General features: G+C 37.9%; 1 protein-coding gene across 1 annotated transcript in view; it reads right to left on the bottom strand.

Annotated features, from left to right (window-relative positions):
* Positions 1-4,736: 4,736 nt before the first annotated feature.
* LOC136864220 (ras GTPase-activating-like protein IQGAP1) overlaps positions 4,737-18,536 on the bottom strand; it is a 565,781-nt gene continuing 551,981 nt past the window's right edge. Inside the window, exon 37 of the mRNA XM_068226153.1 lies at positions 4,737-5,001. Coding sequence (XP_068082254.1) covers positions 4,885-5,001 — 117 coding nt within the window. The 3' untranslated portion in view covers positions 4,737-4,884. The remainder of the gene's footprint in view (positions 5,002-18,536) is intronic.

The raw sequence follows: 18,536 nt of genomic DNA, 5'->3' as shown, positions 1-18,536 counted from the left end.
AGTGTCTGCCATTATAATGAAAACTCCCCAACCTGATTGTGACTGATGGCAGGCAAGGGGGCCTAACATTACAATGAAGATATCCTAACCCAGTCTCCATATGAGAAAAGATGTTTGGTGACTTTCCCGTCGCGTTTCTTTTTTTCTTTTGCTATTTGCTTCACGTCGCACCAACACAGATAGGTCTTATGGCGGCGATGGGATAGGAAAGGCCTAGGAGTGGGAAGGAAACGGCCGTGGCCTTAAGATACAGTCCCAGCATTTGCCAGGTGTGCAACTGGGAAACCATGGAAAACTATTTTCAGGGCTGCTGACAGTGGGGTTTGAACCCACCATCTCCTGGATGCAAGCTCACAGCTGCACGCCCCTAACTGCACGGCCAACTAGCCCGGTATGTTTTGTTTTTAAAAGGCATTTAATGCTGGAGTGGAGATAAAGCAAGGCATTATTAAGATAAGCTCTAGAATTTGCATTCCTAAATATTGAACAGAGTTAAATATATATATATATTATTTCAAAATATTTGAGTGTGACTTGATAGAATCTGATGATGTTATTTTAAGAACGAAACATGTCAATCTTTGTTTAATAGTGTGTATTTTATTTCTTCTTTAATAATGTTTTCTTCCACGTATGTTGTAGTATAATATTCATATTTAACCTGTGTGTTCAAGAGACTGAAGAGTTTTTAAGTTACATTTAACTGAGTCGACACTGGGAAGTATGGCTTCCTTCTTTAAAAAAAATCCCATCGTCGCCATAAGACCTATCTGCGTTGGTGCGAAGTAAAGCAAATTCTAAAAAAATATATATTACTAGAATGTAACAATTACCATTTTATTTTAAGAAGTAAAGTAGAAGAAAATTTACATTTTGTAAAAAGTAACTATTGCAAGCAAAAATTCATTACAAGTAATTTGATTACTTTTACTCAATTACTTCACAATTTGGTCATCTCAGATATCCACTTAAGATGCTTGTTGCTTAAAGGGGCCTAACATATATGTCATATGCCCTTCAGACATCCATTGTTGTAGATAGAACGATGATAGCATGCAAGTAGGTACATTCTTCTAAATACAAGCAACAAATTGATGGCTGAGAACGAAAGAGTTACAACTAAAAAATTATGCATTTTTGAGATTTTGCCATCGATGTATAGCTAATTTCAACCTTTACAACCTCCAAAAGTGTTACAACAAAGAAACCTAATTTGTTCATGCCAGAAAGCACTTCCGACGGTTTTCTATGTTTTGACATTAGTCGCTTTGCTTAATTTGAAAGGGTCATTTTTAGTTGTAACTTTTCCAGATAATATTAAATGATCTAAGAACTATGTAAATACTAGTTTTAATAAAAAATTTGTAACAAGTGTATTTTTGAAAGGCAATGATGTAAACTGCTAAAATTCTCGAAACACACCCATGGGGCTCATTGGGAACCCCGGCCTAGGTAATGTAGCCTTCCTCCATTCATCTCCCATTATCCAGCTAATAATCACAGTTTTATTCTTAACTAGCCTTTACCTCACCATTCTGCCATTGTTCCTACAAAAGCAATAATTCTCAAACAATATGCCAGGTATCTGCAGACTATGCACAATATATCCCAGTCTACCCACCTTTCATTAAAAAGAGAAAAAGGGATTGTAACTCACCCTTAAAAATAATCCCATAGCATTATTAATATGTGCATTTACTGGTGTTTTCACTAATAATATGGAAGTAAAATTATTTATAAATCTTTCCCAAAAGTAAAAAAATAGAAATCTAGAATATGGTCGTTTAATAATATGACAGGCAACTTTGTAATACACAGTCGTATGAAAGAACGTTTTACTTTACTCCTGGTCCATGTCATGGTAGCAAAATTTACACTGCCCACCAATTAAACATACTTCATGGTTACTCACAACTGACAACTTCAAGTCCCGAGCAAAACCTAGCAAAGATCACATATGCTTATAAGCTCCTATTTAACTTTTCCTTCTAAACTTTCTCAGTCATTACTGGATTCTGAAGGCTAGGTGGTTTACAAAATCTTCACCTATGTTCAAATTATGCATGAAGATAGTATTTATTGAATTCTAAAATACAAGTCTTGATTTGATCCCTAAAGCAATACTTGCTAACCACAGACCCCTTTTGATCTTTCCTGTCTGACAAGACACTAATACTGAAAGGATTGGGATAATCAGCTCTATGCCTCTTACCTCCTCCACGATAAAGGCAAAATTTCTTGAGAATATTTCCTATTTCAAAAGGAAACTATAAAGGGATAATGGCTGCCCAGTTATACCTCCTCTTAAAATAATGACCACCACCAACAAAAGATAAAAATCTTGTGTAATTCAACTTAGTCATCACCCTCCCTTCGCCTATTAATGTTTTGGTAGCTTTTCACAAAAAAAATTTCAACACTAATCAGATCCCCTGACAGCAAAATAAGATGTTAATCAACTTTTTTTTTGCTAGGGGCTTTACGTTGCACCGACACAGATAGGTCTTATGGCGACGATAGGATAAGAAAGGCCGAGGATTGAAAGGAAGCGGCCGTGGCCTTAATTAAGGTACAGCCCCAGCATTTGCCTGGTGTGAAAATGGGAAACCACGGAAAACCATTTTCAGGGCTGCCGATAGTGGGATTCGAACCTACTATCTCCCGGATGCAAGCTCACAGCCGCGCGCCTCTACGCGCAAGGCCAACTCGCCCGGTTTAATCAACTTTAGATGGGAGGAATGTGCATCCAATTCTCCAGAAATCCACACTCCATGGTAATATAATTCACAGCTGCCTAACATGAGTGAAGGCAAGTCAATATTTATTCAAAGGCATTTTCTTGGATTAACATAAAATATTGAATAATTTGTTAATAAAATCATCACTAAATAGCTTCTGCTGTTTGATGAAAGCTTGGCTACTACTGGGGAAAGTATGTTCATTTCAATGCTCTATTGTCATCACTAGGTTACACTATCATGGTCAACAACAGGATAAATATTTCTAATAACAAAAAGACCAAAGGCAAATTAAAGTAGAAACCAACCTATGACAGAATTATACAGACGGTTAACACTTTGTGTGTGCACACGAGTAATTTTAAATGCTGAAATGCAAGATTTGGTGACCTAGGAATTTTTCCAAACACCATCAATCTGGGCTGGAACTCCATGTTATATGCAACAAGCTTGTTCACTCTTCACATCCACTTGGATACACTTCATACAGTTAGTAGAGATAAACAAGTCTGCAAATACTAGTAGCCTTTTCTCAACATTCTCTCAGATCAGAGTACTTTAATTTATTTTTGGTCATCAAGGAATAGTGTGCTGAAAGTGGATCGAAGAATCCAATACACTTAAAACACTAGGAATTGTTTGCAATTTTCCTAAATGAAGAATATGAAAAATGATCTAACACAGAAAAATACATTATGCATTCTCAGAACTGTCAATAAAGACCTACTTATTGATATATTTCATAACTCACGTAATGGACATAATCCAGTTCACAATTACAGCAGCAGTAACTAACTTGTATACACAACTGACCCTCACTATCCATTGTTTTAAATAAATATTACATAGGTACAGAATATATAGATAATATTAATGATAATTGTATAAAGCGATTTCATATGCAACATTATTTTCCATGAATTCTATGTATATACAAATAGAAAAATAGTTCATACAAGAATGTGGCAAAACCACCTTAAAAGTTGGAAAATTGTTTAAAAGTAAAATATAAGAATCATTATATCTAAGACTTAAAGTAGATATATTTATCCACCTATCTTTTCCATTTTAGAGAATAAAACCAATTTTCAGGTACAGGTATGTCCGTAACACAACCTTATCTAATTACAGCATGCTTCTTTGATAAGACAGTATATAGGAAGAATTATTAAAATTAGCACATGAGGATATATAGATTCTAAAAAAGCAATCTTACAGTAAGCGATTTAAAGAGTTAACAGGATAATTATGGATATATATTCACTTTAGCAAACTGGCTTGAATTATACCTGTTGACAATGATCTTTAAGCCAAAATACACAAAAATTGCACATCAGTATCAATAGGAAATAGTTACACAGAGTAACATATAATCATTGAATATTTTCACAATAATATGATGGTGGACATAATTTTATATGATTTTGCTATCATTTTTATGTTTTCTTGGGAAAATTATCACCATTGTTTAAAATTCCCAGAGCTTTGTAATTCTCACTTCTGGATCAATAAATTATTTGCAAGTTAATCCTGGATATTTTGGCTGTTCACACGTTTTTCAATTCTGTGACAGAATGCTGTAGCTCAAAATTATTTGAAAGGTTGCATCCTGTAGGACAAATAAAAAATTTAACATGTTCTTGTGGAAACCACTAAAGAATGATACCCAGAGTAGGGCACAAGATTTACAAGCCATAGCATCACACTATTTTCTACCATCAGAGGAAAAGACTAACTATTTGCACTTGAATACATGTCTCCTAATTAGAGTCAACATTTCAAACATTCTAAATGCAAGGCCCACTTGATGGGATACACCTATAGACATCCCAGTTGTGAAAACTAATCCACTGTTAAAACCTACAATAATTTAGAAACTGTAGTAACTTATTTAGACACTCCAAATATGGATGAATATTTAAGAACAGTTTTGAAGAGAGAAAGTTTTCCATAATATACAATATGAATTAAAATTCAATACCTTTCTCTCTCCTCAGCTACATAAAAGAAATGTGTTATAATAAAAACCATAAAAATGATAAAAAATCTACAATTCCAGAGAAATGTTGATGGTATGATGATCTTGCTATAAAGAAAAGGAGTTGCTTTAGGCAAGGTAAGAAGGAAAAAAAATACTGACAGTACGTCAAACTTTCCCATAATACTTCTTGTTGAGAAGAAAGAGCAAAAGGTTTACGTTTACCTTAGCTTTTCCAAACATATCCATGATAGATATGCCCTCAAACTGGAGCTGCAGGAGATCCTGCAAGAGAAGAGCAAATTATCAGAACTAGCATATATATAATTACACTATGAAGAAATACTCATACATCATCAGCAAAGATACTGAAAATATTTTTTGACAGGCCCTCTTTTTTAACCTTTCACAAATAAGACCAATGAAATGATCTAAACTAGCATAAAAAGTTTGAAATCACTAAGAAAACTACAGTTCTCATTATTTGTTGGGCAGCAGATTAGTGATATTTCCAATGACATATTTTATATGAAAATGCACAAAAGCATCCATTATACACAGGCACATTGTAAAGAAATTTATGCTTAAAATAATGGAAAAAATGTCTTTTTATAGCAACATTTTTCAAACTGTGTGTTTCTCTATGTGCCCTCTTTCACTCTGATTACTACTTGGTAAATACATGGCATTCTTCTGGTTAGTTTTTCCAACATCTCTGTGATTATAGTTCCCCATGCCAAAAGGCATTGCCAGAGATCTTCCCAACTGTTGGCAGAATGGTTTTGCCTTACAAATGAGATCCTCCTCCTACAACTCTCTCTCTCTCTCTTAGTCCAACCCTTCGTAAGGGTGTAGTGGCATCACGCGACAATCCTTTTGGTGATCTTCCTCCAAGAGTCTCTGCTTTGGGCGTGGTGACTTGCTTGCTGTAAGCTCACCCTGGTTAAGTTCTTGATCTGGTCCATCCATCGTAACGGCGCACGTCCTCGGTCTTTGGCCTTCGACTTTTTCCTCTATGATAAGTATTTCCATTGCCTCCTGTCTTCTGGCAATATGACCAAAATATCGGAGTTGTTTTTGGTTGATAAGGGTCGACAGTCTTGTTCTGATGCCGAGCTGTTGCAGGATCGATTCATTAGTACGGTGTGCTGTCCATGGTATTCGCAGTAATCTCCTATAGCCCCACATTTCTAGAGCATCAATCCTGCGGCGATCCGCCGTCTTCATCGTCCAAGTTTCTGCTGCATAGGTCGCGATAGGGAAGATCAGAGTTCGCATGAGGGTGAGTTTTGTCTTGGAAGTGATGGAGGTGTCCTTCCAGATGCGAGTAAGTTTTGCTGTTGAATTTCTCGCAATTGCAATGCGCTTGCGGATCTCAGGTTCACAGTCTCCAGTATTTGTGACAATAGATCCTAGATACTCGAAGCGACTGACAACCTCATAATCCGCAATTCTTGTTATGGCAGGTCTGTTGTTATTAAAACGGTCTACAATCATCAGTTTGGTCTTTTTATTGTTGATTTCAAGACCATATTCTCTGCTTCGCTCGTCTAGCCTCCGCATGATGGTTTCTAATTCATGATCATCTGTTGCAATAATCACGGTGTCATCTGCATATCTGAGGTTGTTAATTTTCCTGCCACCAACTGTGATGCCATCACTCCAGTCCTCGAGAATCTCCCTCATAATATAATCACTGTATACATTAAATAAGAGGGAGGAAAGAATGCAACCTTGTCGCACACCAGCACAAGTAGAAAAGACGTCCGAGAGGTCGCCATTAACTCTCACTGTCGCAGTGTTCGAAGAGTACAGGTACACTAAATGTCTTGGCGTCCCCATCTCAGTGAGTATAGCCCAGAGCTTTGACCATTTTACCTTGTTGAAGGCTTTCTTGTAGTCCACGAAGCACAGGAACATCTTTATATTATATTCCCTTGTCTTCTCTATGAGCTGCCGGATGTTTAGGATCTGCTCACGAGTTCCTTTGCCTGGAACAAACCCGGTTTGTTCCTCTGAGATTTGTGGAAGTAAGAAGTTCTTCAGCCTCTCGTTCAGCACCGTGAGCATGATTTTACTTACATGGGAGATGAGGGCTATCGTTCGATAATTTGCACAGTCAAGTGGAGAACCTTTCTTGAACAGTGGTACGAAGGCGGAGTGGCACCACTGGTCCGGCCAATTTCCAGATGTCCATATCTTCTGACATAACTTGTGCAGGATGTTGACACCTAAGTCACCCATGTTCTTTAGGATTTCAGCAGTGATTCCATCTTGGCCTGGTGCTTTCCGGTTCCGGAGCTTTTTTATTGCATGTTCCACTTGTTCTCTAAGGATCATTGGTTCAAAGTCTGTTGGGTTCTGGTGACCTGGCATTGGTTGTGAGTCATCAGTGAACAGCTTGATGCAGTTTCTCTCCATACTTTGGTGATGCCCGTTGCATTTGTGATGATATTCCCTTGGTCATCTTTAATAATCTGAGTCTTCGGCATAAACTCTCATGCTAAGTATTTTACCTTGTCGTACAGTTCTGTGCTGTGATTTTTGGTCACATGCGCCACTAGTTCTGCACACAGTTTCTTAATGTGTTCATTCTTGTCTCTTCTACAAGCATGTTTGATATCACTGTTCAGTTTTTTCATTAGTCGTCCTTGTTGTTCTGGATCTGTAACTGTGAGCCAGATGTTAAGTCTCATTTCAACTAGTGCCAAAGTTTCGTCAGTCATCCAGTGTTGTCGCTTCACTATAGTGTTCATTTTTGGGACCTTGCTCGCAGCGTCTGTGATCCATTCTTCAATTCTCTTCCAAGCAATGTCACAATTTCCCTCTAGGTCAGGTGGTCCAGTGCTTCGTAGTGTTTCTTGGAAAGCAACTGGCTCAGGGGCCGCTAACTTTTTCGAGTTTATTTTGACAACTGGTTTGCTCCTACAACTCAGTGGGTGATAAACTGGGTGATGGAGGGGACCAGGTCATTACTTGTAGAACTCTTGATGATTCTTTCTTATATACCTCTTGTATAGTTTTGACGTGCATTTTGGGTTGTTATCCTGCTGCAGAACAAACTCTTTTCCAAATGGTTCCACATGGAACTGCATTGCTCGATAAAATGTGATGGCACCACTCCTTCCTCAAGAAACCTTCCACTCTCACTAAGTCTCCCACCTGTTTGCAACCGAAATAACCCCAAACCATAATTCTACCACATCTATGCTTCACAGGTGATGTCAGGTAGCCCCCTAGCATTCTTTCTCCTGGACAACGGTCAACAAATAAACTACAATTTGCCCCAACTTTCTCAAATTTTTACTTGCAAGACCACAGCATACATTTCCACTGGTCAATTGTACAATCTTTACGACATCTGCCCCAGTGAAATCTTGATTATGTCGGTGTGTTTATCTTCAGCAGCAGATGTTCTTTAGGTGCCCACCATCTTCACAAGTGCTGTTTCTTGTCTCTCCAAGATTTATGCCAGCGTGTTCAAAGAGGCTTATTGGCAACGTCCACACAACACATCGTGTCAATGATATTTCACAGTCGACACTGACAATGGTTGTTCTCTAGTTTTGTTGATTTCAATGCAGATGTCCACAGTTATAAGCCTTCTGTTTCACTTGCAGCAGATGTTCTTTAGGACGCCCACTATGTACTCCTCTTATCTTTGCAAGAGCCCAACTTTTTGTCACTTCAAATGCCATGTTCAGATATCCCTAATTTTGCAGCAATCTGCCAGTCGGACCAACCGTCTTATAAACATGCTATAGCACACTTTTCTTCACTTTTTTTTTTTTTTTTTAAATTTCTGCAGTCTCTATCCTGCAAAAAAATGGAAGCAGTACTGAAGAGAAGCAAGTGTTGGAAAACAGTCTAAACCAATAAGAGACATTTATTATTATTATTATTATTATTATTATTATTATTATTATTATTATTATTATTATTATTATTACAATCAGCTATATGTCGCACTGACACAGATAGATATTACGGTGACAATGGGATAGGAAAGGACTAGGGCTGCTGACAGAGGGGTTCAATAGAAACATTTATAAAGGAGTGCAAGTAGTTTGTATTATAGTTAAAAATAGACGATTTCAACAACAAAGACAACAGTCTTTTAAGGTTCATAAATACTTTGGTATAGCAATATAACAGAATCCAGGCTGACATTTTGTGCACACATGCTGAAATTTATACTGTAGTATTACTCTCCAGATATTTACATAATACCTAAATAATAATTATATGATATTTTAGCAGACAAATATTTGCACATGAAATAAGATCAGAAATTCAATAAATCTCAATTAAATATCAGTTCCAAGAATATAAAGAGAATTTCAGAGGCAGGTAAACATTATGATGGTAGTGAATGTTCATTTAAAGCATTTGTGGTAATACTCTCTCCTGAATATTTTAATTTAACCCCTCCTGATTCAGGTAGTTCTATCACTGTTCACCGCATTTCTTGTTCAGAGTTTTGTATAACGACCGTTACGATTAACAGAATTAAAGAGAACAGCTGACACGGAGGTTATGGGGTACAAATTTAATGAAGAACTGAGCTTTGGACAAATGTGCACTGTGAACCACTATCTAATGTTGAACTGCAGTTGAATTGCAGTCAAGCTGTAAGGCAAATCTATACGTTGTCTGATTTTAAATTTTTAAAATTTATCATATGGATTTTAGAACTGGGAGTGTCCGAGGGCATATTTGGCTCACCAGGTCTTTCTATCTGGATGTGGGATGTTTATGATAATGAGGTATAGAGAGGGTGAAGCCTGCTGTTGGATGAATCACCAATCAATGGTGTCATATGCCTTCACTCCATAGGAACATTGTGGAGAGGTTTGGGATTGAATCCACGCTCATGGCATGCAGTCTAGTGATTAGAAATTATATACCATCACCTACCTCTTTTACCCTCCCGGCCAACATCCTAATGATTAACATGTTTTCCACCAACAGGATTTGAACTGGCTAACCCTAACCACGGTGTAAGACCTTATAGACTTAATGCCGTAATGATCATGGCCACCAAGCGGGCTATAGTCGTCTTGAGAAGTTCTTTACTCCAAATGTTATGAACAAATGGGACCCTCACCAGGATTACTTGATTCAAGAACTGAGAAAAAATCCAAAGAAAGGAAGCTCAATTTGTTCTGGGCAATTTCCGACAGAAGAGTAGCATTACAAAAATGCTGCATAGTTTGGGCTGGGAAGACATGGGAGAAAAGAGACGAGCTGCTTGACTAAATGGTATGTAAAATTCTTTCAAGAATAAAATTTACTGTATCCACCTATTCAATACAATTCACAGTTTATAGTGATTAAATTCTTCATGAATTACATACACTTTTCATGTACATGTTTTGCCCTTTTATGGCATCTTCAGTCTATTGACACTCTTAAGGTCAAGTCCAAGGCCTTGTTTGAGTTTAACATTTGAACGTAATACTACACAAAATGATCTTATTCTAAAAAAATTTGTATAAAAAGTTTTTCTTTAGATGCTGTGTAAATGGGTTTAAAATGTGTACGTTGAATAAAACCAAAATTTGTGACATGAATACAATAAAAATTATCTACATTTAATTAAAATTATTCAAAGCAAAAATTGGATCTTCATCAATTATTGGATGAATCATTAGGTTAATAAAGTTTGTAAAAAGTATGTTCATCCAAAGGTGCTTGTTAATCACCTATGTTTGGCAGCAACAAAACTGGAACTGTGGTATGTTGTCAATCATGCAAAGCTTGAATATCCCATGTGGAAAGAAGCGAGGTTGGATGATACTGTTTTTTAAGGAATTTAGTATAATTATGGGTTAAACGTCGTGTGTGTTGAAATTACCGGTATGTTGTAAAATATCCTTCATAGGCAGCTGATCATTGATCAGACGCAACCGGAACAGGTGGATCCAACTAACATCAGACTGAATGAACAATATTCTTAAACCATTCCAAGGTAGAACAACAAAACAACAAGAACAGTAGTCTAATAAGAACGGCATAAAAAATCCGGGAAGCATTTTGTTACAGGAAGAGGAGCATCTTGCTTGTTCTTCTCTTTGTCTTCCTGTTAGGATTTTTGTAGGATATTTAATACAGTAGAACCTGGCTTAACCAGAACCCGGCTTAACCGAAATGCTCTGGCAAAATTGTATTTCAATATTTTGCTTTTACCCTCTTGTTCTTAGGCGTCGATATTAGTAATTCTCTTGGTATATGTGCTGAGAGATACTAGGCAAACCCTATTTTTATATTATGACTTATGCCAGAATGCACGTGTACCATAAAACAAAAGCTTCTTACCCTCTAGTTCGTTCGATGATATGTCTTTCTTGAACAAACAGGAATTATTATTATTACTGTATTATTATTATCATAATTATTATTACTGTATTATTCGTCATGAAGATTACGCAGACGACTCCAACCTTGACAATAGCAGTTCTGAGAATCTAGTTACATTAGATGATTCATTTAATGCATAGAAGGTAAGACTGATTTTGATTTTTTATTAAACTACAGTACCACACGCTTTAATTACAGTACTGTAATAAAATTACTGTATACAGTATTCAGTTCAGTAGTAACAAAAAAAAAAAAAAAAAAAAAAAAAAAAAAAAAAAAAAAAAAAATTTTCATTATTTTAGATTGCTTTGTGCCTTGTTGAACAAAGCAATGAACCTACACCAGCTGATGTACTGTTGAGTAAACGGTGGCGCAACATAGCTGCACGACAGCGCTACACCAAGAAAATTCAGAAGAGAATCACTGATTTTATACAATGAGTGACATTATGTAAACATTTTAATGTTAATATACAGTATGCACCTTTGATTAACAGAGTTTATGCATATTTATTTCAACATTTAACTTCCGAAAATATTTACCATGTGTTTAGTTAGGATAAATGGGGTTATACTGTACTCCAATGTACTGGTTGAAGTGAATAAGTATATTGGAAAGTGGAATTTATATTCCTTACTTGTTGGGTTTATGAAACATAGGATTCATCTACTCTAGTTTAATCCTCCTTAGGGAATTTTGCTAAAAAAATTTCTTATGTCCAAAGGGCTTGTAAAAATTTTAATTTCTCATGGTATTTATGAATAATTGCAACTGCAAGTCTTAAACCTGTTCTCAACTCGCAAGCACCTTGTGAAGTCAGGACTAAAATTGTTTATTAAAATTTTAATCTTGGGTCATGCTTCATAACCTAATTGTTGTTATGATTAACATGGTTAATGTTTACAATTGGAAATAATATATGGAAAGTTCAAATTAAATTTTTACTCTCCCTTTTTATTCCGTATGTCCTTGCAAAATCTTGTGTTTTTTCAATCCACGGGTACCTTTTGAATGGAGATTTTATTGCTGGGTTTATAGAATGGAAAAATAAACTTGTAGAAATCACTTAACTGGATAGATGAATGCTTATTACATATCACTACGTACCATTTATTATTATTATTATTAATTGTTTTGTTTTTGTTGTTGGACTATAACTTGCAAAGCATGCTACTGTGCCATATGGTAACCAATGACATCAGAGGGTAGTTTGTTAAATGTCAAATAACAGAACTACTCTCCGCTACATTCATCGAACATTAAAGCATAGCCTGTACTTTGTATTACCTGCCTTTAACTTTCTGATGAGACAATGTAGCGTACAAACTCGATTAATCAGGCTGGTGTTTTCCGAAGCACCGATGCCAAACTGAAGTCGCTGAAATAAATATCTTCCCAACGGTAGGTGAATGCGAGATCATTTTCATTTCTCTTGCTCACTCTTATCTGCCAAAATCCACGTTCACAGTCTAATTTTGTAAAGTACTTTGCTCCTTTTACTTCTGCTGCTATTTAATCACCTTCATTGGGTAGTGATGATTCATTAAGTGTATCTTGAATAGCATATGGTGTCTTCCTAGCCCGTTTAATTTAAACTGAGCATCTTTTCTTCAGATCAATGTCAATCTTAGTTCTTTACACAGCCAACTGATTAATCTTTCTTATTTTTTAGGAGCAGTTGCTGAGTCGGGGATTACCTCTAGTCTAGAACTAAAAGTCTATTTAACTCTAGGCTTAAAATTTTTGCTTGCTGGGGGAAGGTTGTCTTGTAACTTGAAATCAATTTTAGTTTGCCAGTTTTGCTCGATCAGAAACTGGATTACAATCTCCAAGTCAAGGATTAATTTTAGTCCATAACTTAAAACGGCAGCTTATCAGTTCAGGCACAGTAACCTGAGAAGTGAAGTGAAGTGAAAATGGATTATTTGGATTATCTGGACTACGTACATACACAAGGACCTAGACAGAATTCCAACATCAACAAATTGGCAGTAATCCATTTCTTTATTTATCAAAACACAAGTTTATTGACCAGTATTGTTTTTCAAGCAAAAATGCCAAACAACTTATTCAAGTTCTTATCCCCATTTTAGTTGGAAATACCACAAGGGGTTTCACTACTCCTGTTTGGAAAAAGGGGCTGGTAGTATTAATTCTTTTTGCAAGCGGTACACTGCGTCATGAAACTGGTGATTTTCTAGAGGTTTCTGAATCATTTTCTTGTCAGTACATCCACCAAGTATCTGCAGCTATTTTTTGATAACTGAGAGCAGACTACATACAGTTCCCTAGCAATGAATATGCAGTTGCTACAAAAGAAACCTTTACAGAACATATGGTTTTCCAGGCGTGTTAAGTTGCATAGATGAGACACACAATACCAATTGTTTGTCCTTCGAGTGATGACAAAGACGAATATCAAAACCGAAAAGGCTACTTTTGCATAAATGTCCTTGCTGCTACTGGCGTGAAAAACTAATTTACAAGCATCATCATATGAAAGGGAAGCAAAAATGATTCTAGGATATTTCGAAGCTCTTTGCAGTATGCAAGATTTGAAAAAATGAATCTTAATTGGAGACATCAGCTACTGATGCAACACATTTCTAATGACACCATCTACAAACCATGTGTCATCTTCTCAGATGAGGTACCCGAGTGCTCTAAATTGCGTGAAATCAAGCATAGATAGGGCTTTTGGCCTGTGGAAAAACTGGTTTAGACATATCAATATACAAAATATCCTGTGATTTTCTCCTACTCGTTGCTCTGTAATAAGTGTGGCATGTACAGTTCTTCATAATCTTAAGGAGAGCACAGTGGAAATGTGGTGCCATCGGTGAGCATTTGGAACATCAAGAAGATGAACAAGTTGACAGGGAAGGTGGAACTGAGCAAGGAGCAAATGAATACGAGTATGATATGGAGGAAGACATTAGGATGTGGAATGACTTAGTGTGAAGGCACTTTGCATGAAGCTGAGTAATTATGGTATTTGTAATGAAAGATAGTGAACCAGTTTAGAATGTTTACAATTTTTTAAAACTTTAATTCAGATAAGTTTATCTCCGACTATGAAAAGATGAAACATAGTTAAGATCTTGGTGTTATGGGCATTGTCCATTGTTGACCGACACAATAACTCTATAAATACACCATAAGAGGTTCTAATTATCAGCAGCATGAATGAACTTGTTGCATTATTAGTGTTTGTTTTCTCATCCTCATCTCCTTCCAGTAAGCTAGTTGTTCAGCCAGTAATCTTCATGTCATGTTCTGCCTTCATGTTGTTCATTCTGTATTCACTGTACTCTTGGGGATAGCCAACAATTATTTTAGTTTTTTTCTTGATGGGCATCTTCTCAGAGCTGCTATTAAGTGCTGGACATATTATATCAGTATTATCCTCGATAGAATGAATTGGAGTACATGGGACAACGTAAAAGACTTAGCTGCAGAATGTACTGAATGGAGCTCTCCTGAATGCCCTTTGCTCCACAAGGTGAAATAGGAATTAGGTTAGATAACAATGTTATTTGTTTTTACAACCCACTAATTACTGTTACAGTTTTCTGAGATGTCGAGGTGCCAGAATTTTTCCCTGCAGGAGTTCTTTTATTTGCCCATAAATCTACAGACACGGGGCTGACATATATGAGCACCTTCAAATACCACCGGACTGAACCAGGATCAAACATGCCAACTTGGGCTCGGAAATTCAGCGCCTTAACTGTCTGAACTACTCAGCTGGGCAATTAGATTAGATTAGAAATACCCAGTGTTTCTGTACCATTCTCTGAAATAAAGAATGAAATAAGTTCATTTTCAATCAAGTAACTTTTTCTTATCCGTAAGTTTTTATTCCACCCATCAGCATACAGAAGAATGAGGGCTGATCAAATAAAAATGGAATTATTTTTTAAAATCTATTCCTCAAGCAAAAAAAAAATACACATAGAGATATCACTTTTCTATACTCCTGAGCACATAAGCCTATACACTAAGGGTGCAACCTTACTCTTTCTCCCCGGTTAATGCTGAAGGTAGTGATTTATACAATATGTCCACAGAAATGTTCTCTCAAGTCTCCCTGACTTTCCCTGACCTACTGAGAAAAATTTCCCTGACTCACAAAAACTGAGTGACAAGTTAATTCGCCGAACACCATGTTTTACAAGGAACATAAAAGGAAATTCCAGCCTCCACCATTCGCATAGCTGGCCTAATTCTCTCTTCACTTCGTTTTTTTCAATTATTTATGGAAAAACAATTACACTGATGACACTTTACATATGACCAAATTGTTTAAAGGTAACACGTAGACCTAACATATACCTCTATCTTACCATTTCCAAGGAACAGCATACAACGAATAATTCAAATATGTCCCCCATAAGTCCAACCCCTCGTCCACGTCGTGGGGGATGGGCAACGGTACGAAGTAGGGGATAGCCTGTAAGGGTGAAGTACAGCGGGGACCTTGTGTGCCCCAGAACCGCTACGGTAGCTGTGAAGGCCTTACAGGAACCCTGAAAAGTAACGGCTAACGGGGCTCTGGTGAAGTCCTTAACGGCAACTGAGGCGGAGAAGGAGACCTTTGGTACGGCAAAGTTGGCGGAGGAGGTAACCCTTCCTCTTGGGGTAAAATAAAGAGGAAAACCACTGCCTTGTGGTGAAGAGGGATCTTCAAAGGCTAAGGGAGACTACCCCAACAGAAAACAGCAGGCTTGGAGGCGTAGGTGGCAGCCCCACCACCAAGCTCGGGTGCTGTGGGCCAATAACTCGCACAACCTTAAATTACCTTATTACAGAAACATCAACAATGAGAAACCGGACGGATCCGAAGTTGACGACCTTTGGCTTGAAAAGGCTAACGAAAATTGGGCTATGGAATGTGAGGACTCTGCGGGAAAGTGGAAGGCTACGACAGGCAGTGGCATGTATGAGGAGTTATGGCCTGAACATCCTAGGTTTGAGTGAGGTAAGATGGAGTGAGTTTGGGGAACTGGCAAACCATGATGGAGCTACATTTATATACTCTGGAAGACCCGAGGGTGACGGAGCGAGTTATGGAGGTGTGGGTATATTAATGGATAAGGAGGCCAAGAGGAGCCTTATGGAGTGGTACCCAGTGACGGAAAGGATAATAGTGGCACGTTTTAAGACCAATATTAGAAACATTGTGTTGATAGTATGCTATGCACCTACGGAGTCAGCGGAGGAGGAAGACAAACAGACGTTCTATGGACATCTTAATAGAACGGTTAAGAAACAGAAAAAGAAGGATATCATCCTAGTTGGAGGAGATTTGAATGCAAAAGTGGGACAGGACAATGAAGGACTTGAACATATTATGGAAAGGCATGGTTTAGGGGAACGAAATGAGAATGGACAGCTATTTGTGGACTTCTGTGCAAGCCACGATTTGGTTATTGGTGGTACTATATTTCCACATAAAGACTGCCATAAGGTGACATGGGTATCACCGGATCATAGGACAGAAAACCAGATAGATCATGTGGCTATTGGACGACGGTGGAGGAGTTCATTGTTGGATGTGAGGAATAAGAGAGGTGCAGACATTGGTAGTGATCACCATCTTGTTGTGGCTACCTTTAGAATGAAGATACAGGCACAAAAGAGAAGGATAGAGCAAATAAGGAAGCGATATGATGTTGGAAAGCTAAGGGATGACAGAAATGTGAAAGAAGCCTTCAGGATAGAACTAAAGAATCGATTCCAAGCACTCACTGAGGTGGAGGATGAAACTATTGAGGAAAAATGGGTGAAGACTAGATCTGTATTTACTGAAGTAAGTGAAAATATCCTGGGTTTTAAGGATAGGAGGAAAAAAGACTGGATGACTGACCAGACATGGGAAATTATCAGACAAAGGAAAGAGATAAAGGAAGTAATGAATGCATGTAAGACACGAGCAAGGAAGGCAGAATTGCAATCCAAATATGCTGCGAAGGATAAGGAAGTAAAGAGAAGTGTGAGGAGAGATCAAAGGAAATGGATAGATGACCTATCTCAACAAGCAGAGGAGGCAGCCAGAAAGGGAAATCTTAGAGAACTCTATACCATCACCAGAGTTCTGGCAAGGAAGCAGATGCAGAAAAACCGTCCAGTCAGAAACAAAGATGGTGTCCTCCTAACAAACTCCGAGGATCAACTGAAGCGGTGGCAGGAACATTTCTCTGCAGTGTTAAACCACTCCTTGGAGGAGCAAGTAGATGCAGGAGAAGGCGAAGAAGAGGAAGAAACCCAGCCTGACCCAAGGATTAAAGTCTGCATTCCAACAGTGGAGGAAATCAAGCGGGCATTGAGAGAGTTACATATTGGTAAGGCAGCAGGTGTTGAAAATATTCCAGCAGAAGTCATGAAGGTTGATATGGATACCACTGCCAATATGTTGCAGCCGCTATTTGAGAAGATATGGCTTAATGGAGAAATGCCGACAGATTGGAAATGTGGGTTGCTGGTGAAGTTGCCAAAGAAGGGCGATACGTCAAACTGAAACAACTGGAGGGGCATTACGCTTCTTTCAATCCCTGGCAAAGTCTTCACCAGGGTTTTGTTAAACAGAATTAAGGAGTATATCAACTTGAGGCTCCGACGGGAACAGGCAGGCTTTCGATCAAATCGCTCGTGTGTAGACCAAATAAACACCTTGAGGATAATTCTGGAGCAGTGTGCTGAATGGTCATCTCGCCTCTATGCAGTGTTCATCGATTTCGAAAAAGCTTTTGATTCGATCAACAGAGAAGCTATGTGGAAGGAAGTGAAGCGGTATGGTGTGCCATCACAAATTACCAACCTCATTCAGGAAACATACCGTGATTATACATGCAGAGTCATACATGAGGGCCGTGTATCTGAACCTATATCTGTACGTTCAGGAGTACGTCAAGGTTGTATCCTCTCGCCAACCTTGTTCCTGGTGGTGATTGATGTGGTAATGCGAAATGTAACGCGAAATGTGAAACGTGGTATCCAGTGGGGATTGGCAAATAGGTTAGAAGACCTAGACTTCGCTGACGATGTGTGTCTCCTGTCTGAGGCACATGGTGAAATGCAATCAAAGATTGAAGACTTGGTAAAAGAAGGAAAAAAGGTGGGACTAACGATTAACTCAAAGAAGACCAAGGCCCTAAGGATGAACACCAACAAACTAGACCCATTTGTCTTCAGCGATGAACCTATAGAGGATGTGGATAGTTTCACCTACTTGGGCAGTGTAGTTTCCAAAGATGGAGGAGCAGTACAGGATGTTTCTCAACGTATACAAAAAGCGAACGGTGCCTTTGTTCGGCTCTATCCGGTATGGAAGAACAACAAAATATCTATCAGGACCAAACTTCGCATTTTCCGAAGTAATGTCAAGGCTGTTCTACTGTATGGGTCCGAGACCTGGAAGGTGACTAAAGTGATTACCTCCAAGTTGCAGACCTTTGTCA

The sequence above is a fragment of the Anabrus simplex genome, chromosome 1 (genome assembly GCF_040414725.1).
Source record: "Anabrus simplex isolate iqAnaSimp1 chromosome 1, ASM4041472v1, whole genome shotgun sequence".
Lineage (NCBI taxonomy): Eukaryota > Metazoa > Arthropoda > Insecta > Orthoptera > Tettigoniidae > Anabrus > Anabrus simplex.
Note: the sequence above shows the minus strand (reverse complement) of the source record. Positions and strands in the feature narration are given on the sequence as shown.